A 22,913-nucleotide genomic window follows, 5' to 3' on the forward strand; every position below is an offset into this window, starting at 1 on the left:
AACTCTCGTAACCAATGGCTGTAAGAGGGAATCTACCCATTGACTAAGATGTTCTGTTAGAGAGCCCATCCCTGATAATATAGGGCGCATTGGTGGAGGTGTAACACCTTTATGTACCTTGGGTAAGCCATATATTGTAGGTATAATGGGGCAATCAACCTTTAGGTATTCAGCATGTGTTCTAGTAAGAACACCCAGAGCTGCACCATCATCAATCAAACTGAACAATTCCTTTTTGTAAGAAGATGTAGGATCTGAGAGTAATTTTCTATACGTGGTGCTGTCATTTAGGAGATCATTCATTTGTTCTTTGTAGACCAATGTGTCCATCACCACAATTAGGCCACCTTTGTCTGCCTTTTTTATAGTGATCTCGTCCATTTTTTTAATTTCATGGAGAGCTCTGCGCTGCTTCCAATTTAAATTACCTTTGTGAGTTTCTTGCTGGACATATGTATCCAAAGATCTTAAATCTCGTTCCATGACAGCCTGGAATCTGTCCATACAGTCCACCCTCGAATGAATGGGGTAGAATGATGGATTTTTTGTTATGAATTGATCAGCTTGATTGACATCGCGATTCAAAGATACATTAGAACCATTCAATTCGTTCAAGTTCATCAAAAGACATTGTTCATTAAATGTGAGATCACAGAATTCATTTATAACAACAGAAGTGTCCGCAGTGACAGTTGATTCCTGTTTAAAAAAATGTCTTTTAACTGTCAAATTGCGAATAAATCTATTAATGTCCATCAATGTATGAAATAAATCAAATCGTTGATCCGGTGCATATTTAAGTCCCAAAGACAACACTTGCAATTGTTCAACTGAAAGATCACAGCTGGAAATATTTAAAATATTAGAAAAATCACCTGAAAAAGATGTTACTTTCTGTTGCGGGTAGCCATGCGGAAATTTCCTGCGGTGTTTGCGGCCCCCGCGCCTCTTGCGTTTTTTGAATTAATTCTTCTTGGTCTACGGTAGTAAGTATTGATGTTGTCCATACTTTGATTGATGTTTACGTCACCACCAGTTTCACTAGACCCATTATCCATAGAATCCATGTCTGAGGAACTGAAAGAGACTCGGCGCTCAGATGTGTAAGAGGAATTAGTACGTTTCAGGATAGGGCGAGGGCTTTTATATGCTTTCTGCCACCTGCCCCATTCATATACCTGATTATTTTGATAGTCACTTAAGTCACGTTGAAATTTATTTTTCTTGCGGCTCATAATTAAATCCTCTGATTTCAATAGAGATGTTTTAATATTTTTTAATTCCTCATTATATTTATTGATATCTTTCTTTTCAAGACTAGTTTTAATGTCATTAATTTCTGACTGAATATTTTTCAGCTTAATGTCCTCATATTTCATAATTAATTGCATTAATTTAGTCGAGCAATTACTTAGGATCATATTCCATTCATCCACAAACTGCTGTGAATATATGGTGGTGGGAATTTTTTTAATGCGCAATCCTCTTGGGATCATGTCTTTTTGCACATAATTGTCCAATGTAGTAAAATCCCACCACACTTTCATTTCATTTGTCATGAGTTTTTCCAGTTTGTTAACGTCTATGCTGAAGAGGTCTGACTCAGACCTATCAGTTGTGGAAGAAAGATCCATTGAAAACAGCTGAGCAGCCTTACGAGCTCTTTCTGGACTTTCATTCATATTAAAAATATATATCAAAAAACCCACAAACAAAAAGGAAGAAAAAATTGAATGCCTTTAGAGCACAAACGTATTTAGACAAAGCTAGCACTTGTATACACAGGCTCTAGGTGTGCACGGTTTCAAAACTGGACTAACACAAAAGAAAAAAAAAAAAATGGAGAGAAACCAGCTCACCTACTAGGCATTTGTTGTGGGGGAAGCCCGGATGCCGTGCAGTCTTCACGTGAAACAATAGAACAAAATAGAAGAGAAAATCCAGCTTCCAAAAATATCCAATTTATTAAAGTTAAAATCCAAGGTCCAAAAACATGGTTCACAGGAGAAGAGATAGCAGCATGGTACGCGTTTCGAACACTAGGTTCTTTTTCAAAGCTGCCTACTATGCACCAGAATGAGGTTTAAATAGCAACTGTGACCAATCACAGTGAATTAATCCACACCTGATACATCAGTAATTATATACAATAAAAACGCAATGATATTGCAAAAGAGAAAAACAAAGGAAAGATATAATACAGACATATAAAAAACATATAATGTGACTAAACAGCATTGATCTCTCAGTAATGAAACATGATTTCCTTGCGAGCATTTAAACCCATGGGATAGCAAGTGTTAAGGCAAAACATCCAGTAGGCTTCACGCGTCATTAAGCGTCTTTTCAGATCTCCTCCTCTGGCTGTTATCAGAAGTTTTTCAATGCCGACAACCTGAAGGAATGCAGTATCTCTTTGATGACTGGTAATAAAATGCTTAGAGGCGTGAGACATAGAGCGATTATTATTAGTGGAAACAATAATGTCAGTGATATGTTCAGAAATACGCGTCTTTAACATGCGAGTAGTGCAACCTATATAGCTTAAATTACATTTGATGCATGTTATCATATAAATTACACTCTTACTATTGCAGTTAATAAATTGCTGAATGTTGTGTTCTTGTCTGTTACTACTATCAGTAAAGGAATGCATAACAGTGGAATGCGCACATGTGCGACATTTAGAAGCACCACAATGATAAAAGCCTTTATGGTCTCTGGATAGAGCCAAAAATATAGTACAACATAAAAAACGTAGTGACATGCTGTTATCTAAAAATAAGAGTAAATTGCATCAAAACCAAAAAAATTTTTGCTCCATTAAATACAGTCCTCAATACAATAACATCAAATCTCTTATTTTGAAAAACATTCCTATTCTTTATGAGGATGAGATTCTCTCCAAAATTCTGTCTTCAGGCTGTCAGGTGATTGCAAAAAAGGCTACTACTTTGTCTGATATTCTTTCACCCAGCCTATTTAGATCTAGTAAGGTCTCCCACACATGGTTACATCATAAAGGCTTTTATCATTGTGGTGCTTCTAAATGTCGCACATGTGCGCATTCCATTGTTATGCATTCCTTTACTGATAGTAGTAACAGACAAGAACACAACATTCAGCAATTTATTAACTGCAATAGTAAGAATGTAATTTATATGATAACATGCATCAAATGTAATTTAAGCTATATAGGTTGCACTACTCGCATGTTAAAGACGCGTATTTCTGAACATATCACTGACATTATTGTTTCCACTAATAATAATCGCTCTATGTCTCACGCCTCTAAGCATTTTATTACCAGTCATCAAAGAGATACTGCATTCCTTCAGGTTGTCGGCATTGAAAAACTTCTGATAACAGCCAGAGGAGGAGATCTGAAAAGACGCTTAATGACGCGTGAAGCCTACTGGATGTTTTGCCTTAACACTTGCTATCCCATGGGTTTAAATGCTCGCAAGGAAATCATGTTTCATTACTGAGAGATCAATGCTGTTTAGTCACATTATATGTTTTTTATATGTCTGTATTATATCTTTCCTTTGTTTTTCTCTTTTGCAATATCATTGCGTTTTTATTGTATATAATTACTGATGTATCAGGTGTGGATTAATTCACTGTGATTGGTCACAGTTGCTATTTAAACCTCATTCTGGTGCATAGTAGGCAGCTTTGAAAAAGAACCTAGTGTTCGAAACGCGTACCATGCTGCTATCTCTTCTCCTGTGAACCATGTTTTTGGACCTTGGATTTTAACTTTAATAAATTGGATATTTTTGGAAGCTGGATTTTCTCTTCTATTTTGTTCTTTCATACTATAACCTTGAGCGGGTGGTCTGGAACCAAGGATGGTTGTACCAGCTGACAGTCCAGCAATTTTCACCGGAAGCGTGGCCTAGGGAACGACAGTTAGTGGTACTCTATTCAGGGCAGAGTTGTTGCTGATTAAACATGACATTCCGATGGCCGGACATCTAGGGATCACTAAGAAAGGCCAGGCTAGCCCAGTATTTTTACTGGCCAAAGATGGGGACTGATGTGGCTACCTACTGGTGTTCGTACAACACCTGTCAGAGCAGCACCCCAAAGCTCCACTGGTAACTCTGGCCATTACATAGTAACATATAGTAACATAGTTAGTAAGGCTGAAAAAAGACATTTGTCCATCCAGTTCAGCCTATATTCCATCATAATAAATCCCCAGATCTACGTCCTTCTACAGAACCTAATAATTGTATGATACAATATTGTTCTGCTCCAGGAAGACATCCAGGCCTCTCTTGAACCCCTCGACTGAGTTCGCCATCACCACCTCCTCAGGCAAGCAATTCCAGATTCTCACTGCCCTAACAGTAAAGAATCCTCTTCTATGTTGGGGGAAAAACCTTCTCTCTTCCAGACGCAAAGAATGCCCCCTTGTGCCCGTCACCTTCCTTGGTATAAACAGATCCTCAGCGAGATATTTGTATTGTCCCCTTATATACTTATACATGGATATTAGATCGCCCCTCAGTCGTCTTTTTTCTAGACTAAATAATCCTAATTTCGCTAATCTATCTGGGTATTGTAGTTCTCCCATCCCCTTTATTAATTTTGTTGCCCTCCTTTGTACTCTCTCTAGTTCCATATCCTTCCTGAGCACCGGTGCCCAAAACTGGACACAGTACTCCATGTGCGGTCTAACTAGGGATTTGTACAGAGGCAGTATAATGCTCTCATCATGTGTATCCAGACCTCTTTTAATGCACCCCATGATCCTGTTTGCCTTGGCAGCTGCTGCCTGGCACTGGCTGCTCCAGGTAAGTTTATCATTAACCATTAATGAAGAGCTTTTCAGAAGAGTGGCTCTGGTTGGACCCTGTCAACTCCCAGCAGCTCTGGGAAATGCTTTGTACTGACAGTAGTATAGTATGGCACCCAAGGAGGGTGCCATAGGAGGGGGGCCAACAAGGAGACTACTATCTAACTGGAAATTTTCTCCAGAATGAATTTTCCCCAGGAAATGCTCACTGACCTGGGGACACACTTAATGTAGCAGCTGATGGAGTTCCTCTGTATGCAGATACAGATGATGACAAGCCCGTACCACCCACTGACTGATGGCCTGTGCAAATGGTTCAATGGCACTCTGAAGCAGAAGCTTAAGATGTTTGTTGATTCTTACGGGGGTGACTGAGAGAAATACCTCCCACACCTGTCATTTGACAACCAAGTCGTTCCTCATACATTCAGAAATGTCAGTGGCTGGATGAAAGATGCAAGAGTCTGTCTGGATCACAGAAACTCACTCAGCTTTTAAGCACACACACTGATTACAAGCAAACAGATCACAGGTGAGGATGTTACCTTTAGTAGCCATTCAAACCCATTTGTGTCAACTTCTGTGCATGCTATAAGGACAAAATCACCAGGGTATGTGAACTTTTCATCAGGGTCATTTGGATGTTTTTGGTTGTCATTATGATTTAAAAAGAGAAACCACAGTAGTTTGACAATAAATGGCTTCACCCAACCACTAACCATGAGTGGAGAAAAAATTTTGGTGTTATCATTAGTATTCTCTGAAAAAAGGCCAAGAAAGCAAAAATTCTACTGTGGTAATGTAAATTTTTGAGCACAACTGTATATATACAGTATATGAGTAGATGCAGTATATATATTTTGTGTCATGTGAAGTGTCAGCTATGTTGTGCAGTTTTGGAATGTATTGTGTAGGTATATACACTGTGTTCCAAATTATTATGCAAATAATATTTCCTCATATTCTCCCTAAATTACCTATCTGAATTGCAGTCATTGTTATTTTCCAGTCATCTACTGTTCTAGTATAATTGCAATGTTTTGGAACATACTGCCTATGAAAACAGTATCTTTTTTAAAAAATAAACACTCAAAATACATGTTCCAAATTATTATGCACAGCAGAGTTTTCAACCTTTTCTATTTAATTTCAACAAAAAAATGGTCAATTGTGAAGTTATAAGCATTATCAGCTTATTACAATATAAAATCAAACAGTTTACAAGTGAAAACTTTATTCTAGGTGATGTTACATTTGCACATAGGACCCCTTGTTCGAAAGAAGCTTCTGAACTCTCTCGTCCATTGAATTTGTCAGTTTTTGGATGGTTTCTGCTTCAATTGTTTTGCATGTGGACAGAATACCCTCCCAGAGCTGTTGCTTAGATGTGAACTGCCTCCCGCCATCATAGACACTCCTTTTGATGATGCTCCAGAGGTTCTCAATGGGGTTGAGGACAGGGGAAGATGGTGGCCACACCATAAGTTTGTCCTCTTTTATGCCAATAGCAGCCAGAGATGCAGATGTGTTTTTTGCAGCATAAGACAGTGCATTATCATGCATGAAAATGATCTTGCTGCGGAAAGCACGGTTCTTCCTCTTGAACCATGGCAGGAAGTGTTGTTTTAGAAACTCCACATAGATTATGGAGTTCATCTTTACCCCTTCAGCGATCATAAAGGGGCCGACAATCTCTCTCCCGATGATTCCAGCCCAAAACATTACTCCACCTCCTCCTTGTTGGCGCCTTAGCCGTGTTTTCATGGGGTGTCCATCAACCAGCCATCTTCCACTCCATCCATCTGGACCATCGAGCGTTGCACGGAACTCATTGGTGAACAAAACAGTTTGGAAGTCAGTCTTTATGTATCGTTTGGCCCACAGGAGCAGTTTCTGCTTGTGTGCAGTGGATAGAGGTGGTTGACAGGATGGCTTACGCACAGCTGCAAACCTCTGAAGTACCCTGCATCTTGTTGTTCTGGGGACTTTGTAGCCACCAGCAGCTTCAAAAACTTGTTTGCTGCTATGACAAGGCATTTTTGCAGCTGCTCTTTTAACCTTGCGCAATTGCCTGTTGGAAAGAGTGCTCAATTTTTCCTTATCAGCACGCACACGTGTGTGATGGGAATCAGCTACATACTTCTTGATTGTGCGATGATCACGATGAAGTGTCTTGGCAATATTGATTGTAGTCATGCCTTGACCTAAATACTCCACAATTTGTTGCTTCTCAGCAGCCGACACATCCTTTTTCTTTCCCATTTTGGCCAAAAATGTAGGCTGCTTAATAATGTGGAACAGCCTTCTTAAGTAGTCTTGCCTTTATTTGGACACACCTGCCAAACTAATTTGCACAGGTATCTGCAATTCCTTTCAGTGATATAAAGAGCCCTGACACACATCACCAACAATGAGTTTAAATGACAAACAAAAAAATTCTAACCTTATCACTCCTAAACTCTTTGTGCATAATACAGTGATTTGGAACACCGTGTATGACTTGCCATGTATTGTGATATGGTGATATATAGGTAACGTAAAGGTTATGCATAATGTGGGTAGTGTACAGTTCAAAATATGTATAGGGTACGACATAGGTTTGGACATAAAATTGGAAGGATAAGGTAGTGACTGTGCTATATAACTTTCAGCACATGGGGACTTTTCAGAGACATGGGATGATAGATCTGCTCAGCCCATCCCACCTTTTTTTCTTTGATTCATTAGCTAGGAATTATATTTAGAGGGTGATGTGAACAGACATACTACATCTTCCAGAATGGAACACTAGTTTCATACTTCCTGATAAACCAGTATTATTTTTTTTTTAATCAAATATTTTTATTAAACAGTAAGAAAAATATAAGTAGATTACATTACTGTAAACAGTACATACATATGCTCTGCATTTTCAATAAACTTTTTAATCCCAAACCAGCTTCCCTCCCCTCCCCTCCCCCCCATCCCCGGAGACCCAAGAAAAACCACTCCGATCCTCCCAAACGTCTATCCTTAACCAAGAACAAGAAGGTGTCATGTCAATACTGCTCCCACGGGGGCAGAGTACCCAAAAAACTAGAAAACAATCTCCAGATCACGCCGACTTGAGCCAAGGATTCCACAACTTGTTGAAAAGGTCCATCTTGTTTCTTTTAGAATAAATGCTCTTCTCCAATGCCACGATATAGTCCACTTGTGTCATGAAATCTCTTCTCGTTGGTGGCTCTACCCTTATCCAAAACTTAGCGATCAACTTTCGAGCAATAAACAGCAATCTTGCAATGACTGTTTTGTACGAGTTATCAGTTACAATCTCCTCTACGTAACCCAATATGCATACCAAAGGATCCCGTGGTATCGAACATTTGTATGTTAGTCCCACTTTATTTAGCACCACGATCCAAAACGAGGATAACCTGGGGCACTGCCACATCATATGGAGGATACCCGCCTCGGACTGCGAGCACCTAGGGCATTCGGAGTTAGGTCTTAAACCAGCTTTATACAACATGTCCGGAGTTCTATAAGCCCTATGAATGACCAACAGCTGTGACAGCCTCCCAGGCTCACTCATCGAGATCCTGGGCACGTATTCCAATATTGAGTCCCACTGATCGCCGTCAATCACCCCCAGGTCTGCCTCCCACTTTGCTCTAGCTCTGATAGGGTGCCCCTCTAAAAAGGAAAATAGAAGAAATTCATATATTCCTGAGATCACCCCCTTCGTGCCTTCCCCTATGAGGATAAAATCTAGCATTAGATCCACCTGGATCTCCATAGGCCCCTTCTTACATTGTGCCCGATATGCATGAGAGATGCGGTTGTATTGGTACAATTCAGAGCTTGGCAGCTGAAATTCCTCCTGTAGTGTTTCAAAATTCTTAATTCTACCCTGGTGCAAAACTTGGCTTATCCGAGAAATTCCCGCTCCCTTCCAAACATGGAATCCCTCCATCTGTCTAAACTCCTGCAAGAGACAATTATTCCATATGGGCGAAAACCTAGTAAGTGCCCTCACACCCCTAATTCCTTTAACTTTGTCCCAAACCTTATGGATGAGCCTAACAGTGCAAAATTTAGTCCCCTTCTCTCGGAAATGCCCACCCTCCAAACCCTCAACTAGTACCCTTGACCCAATCAGTTTCCTCAGACTACAGGGTGTCCGCTCCCAACCCGATTCCACACCCCATCCCCTAAAATGCTGACATTGTGAAGCCAAAAAATATAACCATGGGTTGGGCAGTGCCACTCCCCCCTCCGTCTTTGGTCTTTGTAGGATTTCCTGTTTAAATCTAGGACTTTTCCCTCCCCAAATCAGCTCGCCAAATAGAGATCTAATCCTCCGAAATCTATTCTGCGATATCCATATAGGGGAGTTGTGCAGCACGTAGAGAAGTTGCGGCATCACAATCATCTTTATTAGATTTATTCTACCAATGACCGATAAGTGTAACTTTTTCCACGCCTGAACCTTAATACGTATCTTCCGCAATAGTGGCGCCAAATTTAGTTCCTCAAAACTCGTCAGAGGCAACGCAATCTGAATCCCCAAATATTTAAATTTATCCACCAACCTCAACTTTGCATGAGATTCCCTCATAGCACTATTCTCATAATCCCCATCCACTAACATCATATTGGACTTTTCCCAATTGATTCTCAGGCCAGAGTAGCTCCCAAATTCTTCAATAATGGCCTCCGCCCCTGTCAGGGACTCCCCCGAATCCTCCAAGAAGAGCAAAATATCATCTGCGTATAGCGCTACCTTCTCTTCCGAATCTCCGTACATAAATCCCCTCACCTCCTGGGAACCTCTAATTTTTGCAGCAAGGGGTTCCACCGCCAAGGCAAAAAGCAGTGGGGACAAAGGACAGCCCTGTCTAGTCCCCCTAGACAAAGAGAAAGTCTCAGAGAGGACGCCATTCACCCTTACCTTTGCCACCGGGGAAGAATACAGCAGCCGCACCCATGAGATGAACCTAGGTCCAAACCCCAAACGTTCCAACACTGTCCACAGATAACTCCACTCCACACAGTCAAAGGCTTTGTGGGCGTCCAAAGATGCCACAACCCGTTTGCCAGCATTATCTGAAGGGATTTGTAAATTTAAGAACAACCTTCTCAGGTTGATTGCCGTTGACTTGTTAGGCATAAATCCTGACTGGTCAGGGTGCACCAATTTGTCTATCACCCTACTCAACCTATTTGCCAAGGCTTTTGCCAAAATCTTAATATCGGCAGTCAATAGTGAAATTGGTCTATAGGATTCTGGCATCAGTGGATCTTTATCAGCCTTAGGGATAACCACCACTATAGCCTCTCTCATCGACAAAGGCAACTCCCCTCTTTCCAGCGAGCTATTGTACACCCCCACCAGCCTGGCCAACAGAGTTTCTTTCAAGGTCTTATAAACCTCAGCTGGAATGCCGTCCGCTCCCGGGGCCTTACCCCCCGCAACACCTGCCAAAGCCACCCCCAGTTCCTCCTCCCCAATCGGTTCCTCCAATAATTCACACTCCTCTCTACTCAACCGGGGCATATCAATTTCTTCCAAGTACCTCTCCATATCCTCGGATCCCTTCTCCACACTGGACGTATATAATTTTCCATAAAATTTCCTGAACACTTCCAGGATCTGCTCCCCCTGAGTAACCAACGTTCCCTCCTCCGTCTTAATAGAGTAAACATGTGAAGAGTCTCTTTGCGCGGATGCCACTACCGAGAGCAAGTGCCCCACTTTCTCCCCCTCCGAGTAGAAAGTTTCTCTCTGGAAGGCCCTCAACCTCTCCGCCTTTTTCAAAAATAACTGATCGACCTCCCGCTGAGCTGCCCTCATACGACTCTGAGATTCCCCGGTACGATGTTCCCCCAATGCCGCCTCTGCTGCTTTCAACTCCTCTAAAACGCCCTGATCCCGCTCTTTGGTCCTTGTCTTATGTCTTGAGATATCCCTAAACAAAATTCCCCTTAAATAAGCTTTCATGGTGTCCCACACTACATGGCATTCCGCGCTCCCTTCATTAATTTTGAAAAATTCCTCTATCTCTACTCCCACCTTTGCCATGTCCAAAATTTGTAGCCAGACTGGGTGAATTTTCCAACCCGCCCTCCTTAATCCAACCTGACCTGACAACTTTAGAGAGACCCGAACTGGGCTATGGTCTGATAAAATCCTGGGATTATATTCCACCCCGTTTAACAGTTCGTTCATCCTATCGTTACCCAAGGCAACATCAATTCTTGACATCGAGCCGTATGTAGTCGAGTAACAGGAATAGGAATATGTATTGGGATTGCGGACCCTCCATAAATCAATCCAACCAATTTCTCTGAGATAGTTACCAAAGGGAGTGTCATTACCGTCCCTGCGCTGTGATGCGTGGTTACTCTTGTCCCAGTGGTCATTTGCTATATTGTTTACATCACCCACCACCAGAAGGGGGATCCCATCCCAACCTCTTATAGCCTCCAATATGTCCTGGATCTTCCTTCCAGAGTATGGCGGAGGTATATACAATGATACTATGCACATTAAACAGTCAAGGATTTTACACACTAACAAAACGTATTGACCATCCGTATCAATTTTAACCTCAACTTCCTCAAATGGGGTATTAGTGTGAATTAAGACTGACACTCCCCTCGCGTAACTAGAGAACGTCGAATGATACGCCTTGCGCACCCACCGTTTCTGTAATATATCAACTTTTTCCTCCACTAGGTGGGTTTCTTGCAGGCAGATCACCGAGGGCCTCTGTTTCAGAAGATACTGAAATATTGCCGCGCGCTTAGTGGCGTCCGCTAACCCCCTAACATTCCAGCTTATAATATTAACGTCCCCTCCCATTTTCTAGAGAAAAAACAATGAGTTAGAGCAGTCTCCTTCAGGTCTCCCCCGACACCCCCCACCCCCTCCCATCCCCCTTTCCCAACTTCCCCATCTAAAACTCAATAGAATTCAACTAGTACAAACTTTCTTTCTCTGTATGAGAACTGAGAGCTCTTGATACAACCTAGAACTGAGCCCCTTGCAGTCCATCTCTCCCCCTCCCACCGCTATCAACATGAAATATTCTTTGCGCCGCCGAGCACACTATTTCAAACTTTTGGGTGCATTCTGTAAGACAAGTTCAAAAATCACCATCAGGGGGTATAAACAAATGAATGACGAAGTCTCAGCGTCAGTCTCATCGGCTCCGATCCACGCCAATTTTCTTAGTATTGGTATCTAGCCAGTGCATAGCCTCCTCCGGGTTCTGGAAAAAATGAACACGGTCCAGCGCCACCACCCTGAGCTTAGCCGGGTATAACATCGAATATTTTAGGTCCAGGTCTCGGAGCCGCCTCTTGACCTCGCCGAACCTCATTCTCAGTTTCTGCACCGATGCCGAGTAGTCCGGATAAATGGAGATCCGATTTCCGTCTATGCTCAGTCCGTCACTGATCCTGGCCTTCCTTAGTAGGGTTTCCCGGTCCCGATAGTCCAAAATTTTTGCCAGCAGAGCTCGAGGGGGGGATCCAGGCGGCAGGGGCCGGGTGGGGACTCTATGGGCCCTCTCCACGGAGAAGTGGTTGGTAAGGTCTGCTCCTCCCACCGAGTTTTTGAGCCATGCCTCAATGTATTCCGTAGGATTATTCCCCTCCACCTTCTCCGGCACCCCAATTATTCTTAGATTGTTCCTACGGGAACGATTTTCCAGGTCATCTGTTTTAAATTCCAGTTCTGCAATGCGCTGAATGTATCTCTTTTCTCTTTTCAACAGTTCATTTGTCTGATCTTCCACACTGCCCACGCGCTCCTCCACCACCTCCACTCTTTTCTCCACTTTACGCATAGCAGAATTAAGGGACTTCATTTCAACTGTTAGATCGTCTACCCTTAGGTTCAGCGCAGCCAGGGCAGATTTGCAGTGTATAACGACTGAGAAAATGTCCTGCAGTGTAGGTTCCCCCACGTTTGATTGCTGCGCACCCTCAGAGTCCTTAGCCTGCACTGGACTGGCGGTGGGTGACATGTTAGTTGTCTCTTGCATCTCCTGCCTCTTCCCTGGAGAAAGCCGCTCCTCCACCACACTGAGGGTGTCATCCCCTCCTCTCTCCTGTCTCTGCGGGACTTCCTCCTCATCTGGCCCCTCAGGGCCCAGCAGCAGGGCACCCCCCTCCTCTGTCCGAGCAAACCGCTCCAGCCGGGCGATTACCTCAAGCCTCCGGCGGTATGCGGTGCTGGCTCTGGCCGCCTCCTCCTCTGCCACGGCGCCATCTTGGATTTTCGCGCCAGCCGCGGGCGCTGACTGTCTTTTGCGCGGCATTACCGCTCTTCTCCTTTCGCTGCCTCCGGCACTCTCCTCCGTGCCCAGGGGTCCTGCGGAGCAACTTCGCCCGGTTTTCGGCGCTCGGAGGCGCCTTCAAGGGTGAGGATTTAGGAGCAGTGCGGGGAGAGAGATCCGTCGCACGTCCGCTCACATCGCTCGCTAGGCCACGCCCCCCGATAAACCAGTATTATTATGGAGAAACATGTCGAGGTCATTCTCATAATATATATATATATATATATATATATATATATATATATATACACATACATATACACAGTACAGACCAAAAGTTTGGAGACACCTCATTTAAAGATTTTTCTGTATTTTCATGATTATGAAAATTGTACATTCACACTGAAGATATCAAAACTATGAATTAACACATGTGGAATTACAGTATGTACTTAACAAAAAGGTGTGAAACAACTGAAATATGTCTTATATCATAGGTTCTTCAAAGTAGCCACCTTTTGCTTTGATGACTGCTTTGCACACTCTTGGCATTCTCATGATGAGCTTCAAGAGGTAGTCACTGGAAATGGTCTTCCAACAATCTTGAAGGAGTTCCCAGAGATGCTTAGCACTTGTTGGCCATTTTGCCTTCACTCTGCTGTCCAGCTCACCCTAAACCATCTTGAATGGGTTCAGGTCATCTGGCGTAGCACCCCATCACTCTCCTTCTTGGTCAAATAGCCCTTACACAGCCTGGAGGTGTGTTTGGGGTCATTGTCCTGTTGAAAAATAAATGATGGTCCAACTAAACGCAAACCGGATGGAATAGCATGCCGCTGCAAGATGCTGTGGTAGCCATGCTGGTTCAGTATGCCTTCAATTTTGAATAAATCCCTAATATTGTCACCCCCACACAATCACACCTCCTCCTCCATGCTTAACGGTGGGAACCAGGCATGTAGAGTCCATCCGTTCATCTTTTCTGCGTCGCACAAAAACACGGTGGTTGGAACCAAAGATCTCAAATTTGGACTCATCACACCAAAGCACAGATTTCCACTGGTCTAATGTCCATTCCTTGTGTTCTTTAGCCCAAAGAAGTGTCTTCTGCTTGTTGCCTGTCCTTAGCAGTGGTTTCCTAGAGCTATTTTACCATGAAGGCCTGCTGCACAAAGTCTCCTCTTAACAGTGTTGTAGAGATGTGTCTGCTGCTAGAACTCTGTGTGGCATTGACCTGGTCTCTAATCTGAGCTGCTGTTAACCTGCGATTTCAGAGGCTGGTGACTCGGATAAACTTATCCTCAGAAGCAGATGTGTCTCTTGATCTTTCTTTCCTGGGGCGGTCCTCATGTGAGCCAGTTTCTTTGTTGCGCTTGATGGTTTTTGCCACTGCACTTGGGTACACCTTCAAAGTTTTCCCAATTTTTTGGACTGACTGACCTTCATTTCTTAAAGTAATGATGGCCACTCATGTTTCTTTACTTCGCTGCTTTTTTTCTTTCCATAATACAAATTCTAACAGTCTATTCAGTAGGACTGTTTCCACCAGACTTCTGCACAACACAACTGATGGTCCCAACCCCATTTATAAGGCAATAAATCCCACTTATTAAACCTGACAGGGCACACCTGTGAAGTGAAAACCATTTCCAGTGACTACCTCTTGAAGCTCATCAAAAGAATGCCAAGAGTTTGCAAAGCAGTCATCAAAGCAAAAGGTGGCTACTTTGAAGAACCTAGAATATAAGACATAATTTGAGTTGTTTCACACTTTTTTGTTAAGTATATAATTCCACATGTGTTAATTCATAGTTTTGATGCCTTCAGTGTGAATGTACAATTTTCATAGTCATAAAAATACAGAAAAATCTTTAAATGAGAAGGTGTGTCCAAACTTTTGGTCTGTACTATATATATATATACACACACACATACATACATACAGTATATATATATATATATATATATTTTTTTTTTTTTTTTGAGTTCCTTGCATCCTGTTTACTTTACTTATTCGCTTTTGTGTAAGCTGTGGGATTTAGTTTGATTTACCCTCTCCCCTTCCTACCCATTTACAGAGTTTCCACATTGGGCATTAGCAATATTGCACTTGATTTGGCATTTTTATTTGCAGTAAGTGGAAAAAAGTTTTCAACAAAATGTGCTGAATAGCATTTGTGCAGTCTATGAATTTGTTCTGTGAAATAGTATCGCCTCCATCAGATCCTCCTTTATAGATGACCTCAAATCTGACCTAATTAGATGAGAAGTGAGGAGCCATCAAGAGAGCGAGCTGTCAGTGTATATTATAAGATTACCCAGTGAGTAGGAAATACAGAGGAAAGCCCCTGAAAGTGACGATACATTACAATGCGCACTGACATTGTGCTCCCTTGCCTGCTCTTCACTTTTCATCAGAGCTGGCAAGGGAGCGCAATGTCACTGTGCATTAAGAAAGATATTGACAAGTTGTTGATGAACAACTATTCTAATGAAAAGGTAACGCACAGACAAGCAAAAACTCTTATGCTCCAATTAATGTGTTCGATCACGCAACTAATTGTTTCTTAGCATGAATAGACTAAATCCACAAAATTACCAGCTTAAGTGCCAATGATGTCTAAAGGTACCGTCACACATAGCGACGCTGCAGCGATACCGACAACGATCCGGATCGCTGCAGCGTCGCTGTTTGGTCGCTGGAGAGCTGTCACACAGACAACTCTCCAGCGACCAACGTTCCCGAGGTCCTCGGTAACCAGGGTAAACATTGGGTAACTAAGCGCAGGGCCGCGCTTAGTAACCCGATGTTTACCCTGGTTACCATCCTAAAAAGTAAAAAAACAAACGCTACATACTTACCTACAGCCGTCTGTCCTCGGCGCTCTGCTTCTCTGGTCTGGCTGTGAGCGCCGGGCAGCCAGAAAGCAGAGCGGTGACGTCACAGCTCTGCTTTCCGGCTGACCGACGCTCACAGCCAGAGCAGGAGGAGAGCAGAGCACAGCGCTGGAGGACAGACAGCGGTAGGTAAGTATGTAGTGTTTGTTTTTTTACTTTTAGGATGGTAACCAGGGTAAACATCGGGTTACTAAGCGCGGCCCTGCGCTTAGTTACCCGATGTTTACCCTGGTTACCAGCAAAGACATCGCTGAATCGGTGTCACACACGCCGATTCAGCGATGTCTGCGGGGAGTCCAGCGACGAAATAAAGTTCTGGACTTTCTTCCCCGACCAGCGATCTCCCAGCAGGGGCCTGATCGCTGCTGCCTGTCACACTGGACGATATCGCTAGCGAGGACGCTGCAACGTCACGGATCGCTAGCGATATCGTCTAGTGTGACAGTACCTTAACAGAAATCAAAGACTCAAGTAGGTAGTGATCCAATTTTTGTGTTTTTTTATCCCATTTGATTCTTGATAACAGATGTTGACTGATAATTGCATACATTTTAATCATGATTTAGTGCTTAAAAGATTAGACCTTTATCCTCATTATTAACATGACAATGGTTTCTTCTCTGTGTGAACTCTGATATTTAGTATTAATCAAGGTCCTTAACCCCTTTACCCCCAAGGGTGGTTTGCACGTCAATGACCAGGCCAATTTTTACAATTCTGACCACTGTCCCTTTATGAGGTTATAACTCCGAAACGCTTCAACGGATCCTGGTGATTCTGACATTGTTTTCTCGTGACATATTGTACTTCATGATAGTGGTAAAATTTCTTTGATAGTACCTGCGTTTATTTGTGAAAAAAACGGTAATTTGGCGAAAATTTTGAAAATTTCGCAATTTTCAAACTTTGAATTTTTATGCAATTAAATCACAGAGATATGTCACACAAAATACTTAATAAGTAACATTTCCCACATGTCTCCTTTACATCAGCATAATTTTGGAACCAATTTTTTTTTTTGTTAGGGAGTTATAAGGGTTAAAAGTTGACCAGCAATTTCTCATTTTTACAACACCATTTTTTTTTAGGGACCACGTCTCATTTGAAGTCATTTTGAGGGGTTTATATGATAGAAAATGCCCAAGTGTGACACCATTCTAAAAACTGCACCCCTCAAGGTGCTCAAAACCACATTCAAGAAGTTTATTAACCCTTCAGGTGTTTAATAGGAATTTTTGGAATGTTTAAATAAAAATGAACATTTAACTTTTTTACACAAAAAATTTACTTCAGCTCCAATTTGTTTTATTTTACCAAGGGTAACAGGAGAAATTGGACCCAAAAAGTTGTTGTCCAATTTGTCCTGAGTACGCTGATACCCCATATGTGGCAGTAAACCACTGTTTGTGCGCATGGGAGAGCTCGGAAGGGAAGGAGCGCTATTTGACTTTTCAATGCAAAATTGACAGGAATTGAGATGGGACGCCATGTTGCGTTTGGAGAGCCACTGATGTGCCTAAACATTGAAACCCCCCACAAGTGACAGCATTTTGGAAAGTAGACCCCCTAAGGAACTTATCTGGATGTGTGGTGAGCACTTTGACCCACCAAGTGCTTCACAGAAGTTTATAATGCAGAACCGTAAAAATAAAAAATCATATTTTTTCACAAAAATTATATTTTTGCCCCCAATTTTTTATTTTTCCAAGGGTAAGAGAAGAAATTGGACCTCAAAAGTTGTTGTCCAATTTGTCCTGAGTACGCTGATACCCCATATGTGGCAGTAAACCACTGTTTGGGCGCATGGGAGAGCTCGGAAGGGAAGGAGCGCAGTTTGACTTTTCAATGCAAAATTGACAGAAATTGAGATGGGACGCCATGTTGCGTTTGGAGAGCCACTGATGTGCCTAAACATTGAAACCCCCCACAAGTGACACCATTTTGGAAAGTAGACCCCCTAAGGAACTTATCTGGATGTGTGGTGAGCACTTTGACCCACCAAGGGCTTCACAGAAGTTTATAATGCAGAGCCATAAAAATAAAACAAAATTTTTTTCCCACAAAAATTATTTTTTAGCCCCCAGTTTTGTATTTTCCCTAGGGTAACTGGAGAAATTGGACCCCAAAAGTTGTTGTCCAATTTGTCCTGAGTACGCTGATACCCCATATGTGGGGGGAACCACCGTTTGGGCGCATGGGAGGGTTCGGAAGGGAAGGAGCGCCATTTGGAATGCAGACTTAGATGGAATGGTCTGCAGGCGTCACATTGCGTTTGCAGAGCCCCTAATGTACCTAAACAGTAGAAACCCCCCACAAGTGACCCCATATTGGAAACTAGACCCCTCAATGAACTTATCTAGATGTGTTGTGAGAACTTTGAACCCCCAAGTGTTTCACTACAGTTTATAACGCAGAGCCGTGAAAATAAAAAATCTTTTTGTTTTCCCACAAAAATTATTTTTTAGCCCCCAGTTTTGTATTTTCCCAAGGGTAACAGGAGAAATTGGTCCACAAAAGTTGTTGTCCAATTTGTCCTGAGTACGCTGATACCCCATATGTTGGGGTAAACCCCTGTTTGGGCACACAGGAGAGCTCGGAAGGGAAGGAGCACTGTTTTACTTTTTCAACGCAGAATTGGCTGGAATTGAGATCGGACGCCATGTCGTGTTTGGAGAGCCCCTGATGTGCCGAAACAGTGGAAACCCCCCAATTATAACTGAAACCCTAATCTAAACACACCCCTAACCCTAATTCCAACGGTAACCCTAACCACACCTCTAACCCTGACACACCCCTAACCCTAATCCCAACCCTATTCCCAACTGTAAATGTAATCTAAACCCTAACCCTAACTTTAGCCCCAACCCTAACTGTAGCCCCAACCCTAACCCTAACCCTAGCCCTAACCCTAGCCCTAACCCTAACCCTAGCCCTAACCCTAGCCCTAACCCTAGCCCTAACCCTAGCCCTAGCCCTAACCCTAGCCCTAACCCTAGCCCTAACCCTAGCCCTAGCCCTAATGGGAAAATGGAAATAAATACATTTTTTTTTATTTTTCCCTAACTAAGGGGGTGATGAAGGGGGGTTTGATTTACTTTTATAGCGAGTTTTTTAGCGGATTTTTATGATTGGCAGCCGTCACACACTGAAAGACCCTTTTTATTGCAAAAAATATTTTTTGCAATACCACATTTTGAGAGCTATAATTTTTCCATATTTTGGTCCACAGAGTCATGTGAGGTCTTGTTTTTTGCGGGACGAGTTGACGTTTTTATTGAAAACATTTTTGGGCACGTGACATTTTTTGATCGCTTTTTATTCCGATTTTTGTGAGGAAGAATGACCAAAAGTCAGCTATTCATGAATTTCTATTGGGGGAGGCGTTTATACCGTTCCGCGTTTGGTAAAATTGATAAATCAGTTTTATTCTTCGGGTCAGTACGATTACAGCGATACCTCATTTATATCTTTTTTTATGGTTTGGCGCTTTTATACGATAAAAACTATTTTACAGAAAAAATAATTATTTTTGCATCGCTTTATTCTCAGGACTATAACTTTTTTATTTTTTTGCTGATGATGCTGTATGGCGGCTCTTTTTTTGCGGGACAATATGACGCTTTCAGCGGCACCATGGTTATTTATATCTGTCCTTTTGATCGCGTGTTATTCCACTTTTTGTTCGGCGGTATGATAATAAAGCGTTGTTTTTTGCCTCGTTTTTTTTTTTTTTTTCTTACGGTGTTTACTGAAGGGATTAACTAGTGGGACAGTTTTATAGGTCGGGTCGTTACGGACGCGGCGATACTAAATATGTGTACTTTTATTGGTTTTTTTTTTTATTTAGATGAAGAAATGTATTTATGGGAATAACATTTTTTTTTTTTTCATTATTTTGGAATATTTTTTTAATTTTTTTTTACACATTTGGAAAAAATTTTTTTTACTTTTTTACTTTGTCCCAGGGGGGGACATCACAGATCAGTGATCTGACAGTTTGCACAGCACTCTGTCAGATCACTGATCTGACATGCAGCGCTGCAGCCTTCACAGTGCCTGCTCTGAGCAGGCTCTGTGAAGCCACCTCCCTCCCTGCAGGACCCGGATCCGCGGCCATCTTGGATCCGGGGCTGGAGGGAGCAGGGAGGGAGGTGAGACCCTCGCAGCAACGCGATCACATCGCGTTGCTCCGGGGGTCTCAGGGAAGCCCGCAGGGAGCCCCCTCCCTGCGCGGTGCTTCCCTGCACCGCCGGCACATCGCGATCATCTTTGATCGCGGTGTGCCAGGGGTTAATGTGTCGGGGGCGGTCCGTGACCGCTCCTGGCACATAGTGCCGGATGTCAGCTGCGATAAGCAGCTGACACCCGGCCGCGATCGGCCGCGCTCCCCCCGTGAGCGCGGCCGATCGGCTATGACGTACTATCCCGTCCAGGGTCAGATAAGCCCAGGGCACCTCGACGGGATAGTACGTCTAAGGTCACAGAGGGGTTAAACAACATTTCATAAACTCTGAACAAGTAAATCACATTTCTCCAGTGTGAATTCTCAGATTTGTAACAAGAATTTTCTGATTACATTTTCCAGTTTCTGTCCATGAAAATCGCTTCTCTCGTGTGAATTCTCTGATGTTTAACAAGATTTGATTTATCTACAAAACATTTCCCACATTCTGAACATGAAAATGGCTTCTCCCCTGTGTGACTTCTTTCATGTGTTACAAGAGTTGATTTTCTTGTAAAACAATTCCCACATACAGAACATGAAAATGGCTTCTCCCCTGTGTGAATTCTCTGATGTGTAATAAGACTCGTTTTCTGACTAAAACATTTACCACATTCTGAACATGAAAATAATTGCTTCCCTGTATGAAATCGTTGATGTTTAACAAAATTTGATTTATCTGCATAACATTTCCCACATTCTAAACATGAAAATGGCTTCTCCCCTGTGTGAATTCTCTGATGTTTAGCCAGATCGGATTTTGTAGAACAACTTCTCCCACATTCTGAACATGAAAATGGCTTCTCCCCTGTGTGAATTCTCTGATGTATAATAAGTTTTGATTTCTCTGTAAAACATTTTGCACATTCTGAGCACGAGAATGGCTTTTCTCCTGTGTGAATTCTTTGATGTTTAACAAATTTGTATCTGTCTGTTAAACATTTCCCACATTCTAAACATGAAAATAACTCCTCCCCTGTGTGAAATCGCTGATGCTTAACAAGAGTCGATTCATCTGTATAACATTTCCCACATTCTGAACATGAAAATGGCTTCTCCACTGTGTGAATTCTCTTATGTTTAGCAAGATCAGATTTCAGAAAACAACGTTTCCCACATTCTGAACATGAAAATGGCTTCTGCCCTGAGTGAATTATCTGATGTTTAACAAGCTTAGATTTCTCTGTAAAACATTTCCCACATTCTGAACATGAATATGGCTTCTCCCCTGTGTGAATTCTATGATGTTTAACAAGTTTAGATTTCTCTGTAAAACATTTCCCACATTCTGAACATGAAAATGGCTTTTCCCCTGTGTGACTTCTCTCATGTATTACAAGAGTTGATTTCCTTGTAAAACATTTCCCACATACTGAACATGAATATGGCTTTTCACCTGTGTGAATTCTGTGATGTTGAACAAGTTTGGATTTATCTATAAAACATTTCCCACATTCCAAACATGAAAATGGTTTCTCCCCTGTGTGACTTCTCTCATGTGTTACAATAGTTGATTTCTTTGTAAAACATTTCCCACATTCTAAACATGCATGCAGCTTCTTTCTTTTGCAAACTCTTTGATGTTCAGCATTTTTTCTGTTATTTTTGTTCTGTTTAACAGTCTGTGATGAATATAGATGTTTAAAATAATCAGGTGATAGACTTTTGCTGTGTAGGGCTGGAGCTATATCCGAGATAAATGCTGGCTCTTCATATGTATCTGTTTTGATACCATAATCATTTGCTTTAAAATTTGAAACCAACAGATATTTCTCTGAACTCATGGTACAGTCATCTGCCAAAGATAAAATAATTTTATTAATTTTCAATAACATGTCATTCAAAGTTTATTCTATTATTTATAATTTTTATAGAAAAATGTCTATACAATTTGTAATAAAATAACATTTTCAAATGACTTGGTCAATGTTTGCCATAATGGACCTCATACTACTGATATTAACCTTGGCTTACATCTGACCTGAATTATGCCTCATTCTCCACTTAAAATTGGTAATTACGGCACTCCTGTGGATGGTGCCCAAGTAGGATCCTATACTATGTAAATCTTGTAGAAAACTTGGCACTCAGGTAAATGTTGTAAGCAGATTATTTTTGGATTGCCTGCACAAAATAAAATTAAGAAGACGTTTTCGATCCTACGATGACCTTAATCAGTCAGACAAATTGCAGTGTGCACAGGGTTACAGGCAGAAACCGTTACCCGATTATGTACCACAAGGTATTATAGTGAAGATTCTCTGTTCAAAAGATATGGACAATGTTATTAGAAAGATTGGGGGAGCAATATGCATATGTCCATTAAATGGAATAGAATAAGTGTACACTACCTGACAGAAGTTATGTCGCTTATCCATGTTATGTAAATAAAAACTTATAACCTGACGTTAAATTCATTCATTGGTTGTATAAATTATTATTTTGAAAGCTGAAACTCTCCGAAATGTGGTTTACGTTAAGAAAATAAATTGGCATCAATGCAGAAATATTGATCAGTTAATGGACACAGATTGGTCAGATTTTGGCAAGACAAAAGTTTTGCCGCCCACAGAAAGTAATGTGATATTCAAACAAATAATTAACTTACAATACAAATATATGTTGCATAACATTGGTGAATGAAGTTGTGGTGCTACTAGAGTCATATTTAATATTTTGTGTGACTTCCATGAGCTTGAATAACTGCATCCATGCGGTT

At 41.9% G+C, this 22,913-nt stretch overlaps 1 protein-coding gene and 1 long non-coding RNA gene across 2 annotated transcripts in view; one reads left to right on the top strand and one right to left on the bottom strand.

The window, feature by feature from the left end:
* Positions 1 to 22,913, top strand: part of LOC138664059 (uncharacterized) — a 205,456-nt gene that overhangs the window by 72,151 nt on the left and 110,392 nt on the right. The gene's annotated exons all lie outside the window — the stretch shown is intronic.
* Positions 19,034 to 22,913, bottom strand: part of LOC138664040 (zinc finger protein 182-like) — a 29,655-nt gene continuing 25,775 nt past the window's right edge. Inside the window, exon 10 of the mRNA XM_069750453.1 lies at positions 19,034 to 21,989. Coding sequence (XP_069606554.1) covers positions 20,545 to 21,989 — 1,445 coding nt within the window. The 3' untranslated portion in view covers positions 19,034 to 20,544. The remainder of the gene's footprint in view (positions 21,990 to 22,913) is intronic.

Source organism: Ranitomeya imitator, chromosome 2 (assembly GCF_032444005.1).
Source record: "Ranitomeya imitator isolate aRanImi1 chromosome 2, aRanImi1.pri, whole genome shotgun sequence".
Classification (NCBI taxonomy): domain Eukaryota; kingdom Metazoa; phylum Chordata; class Amphibia; order Anura; family Dendrobatidae; genus Ranitomeya; species Ranitomeya imitator.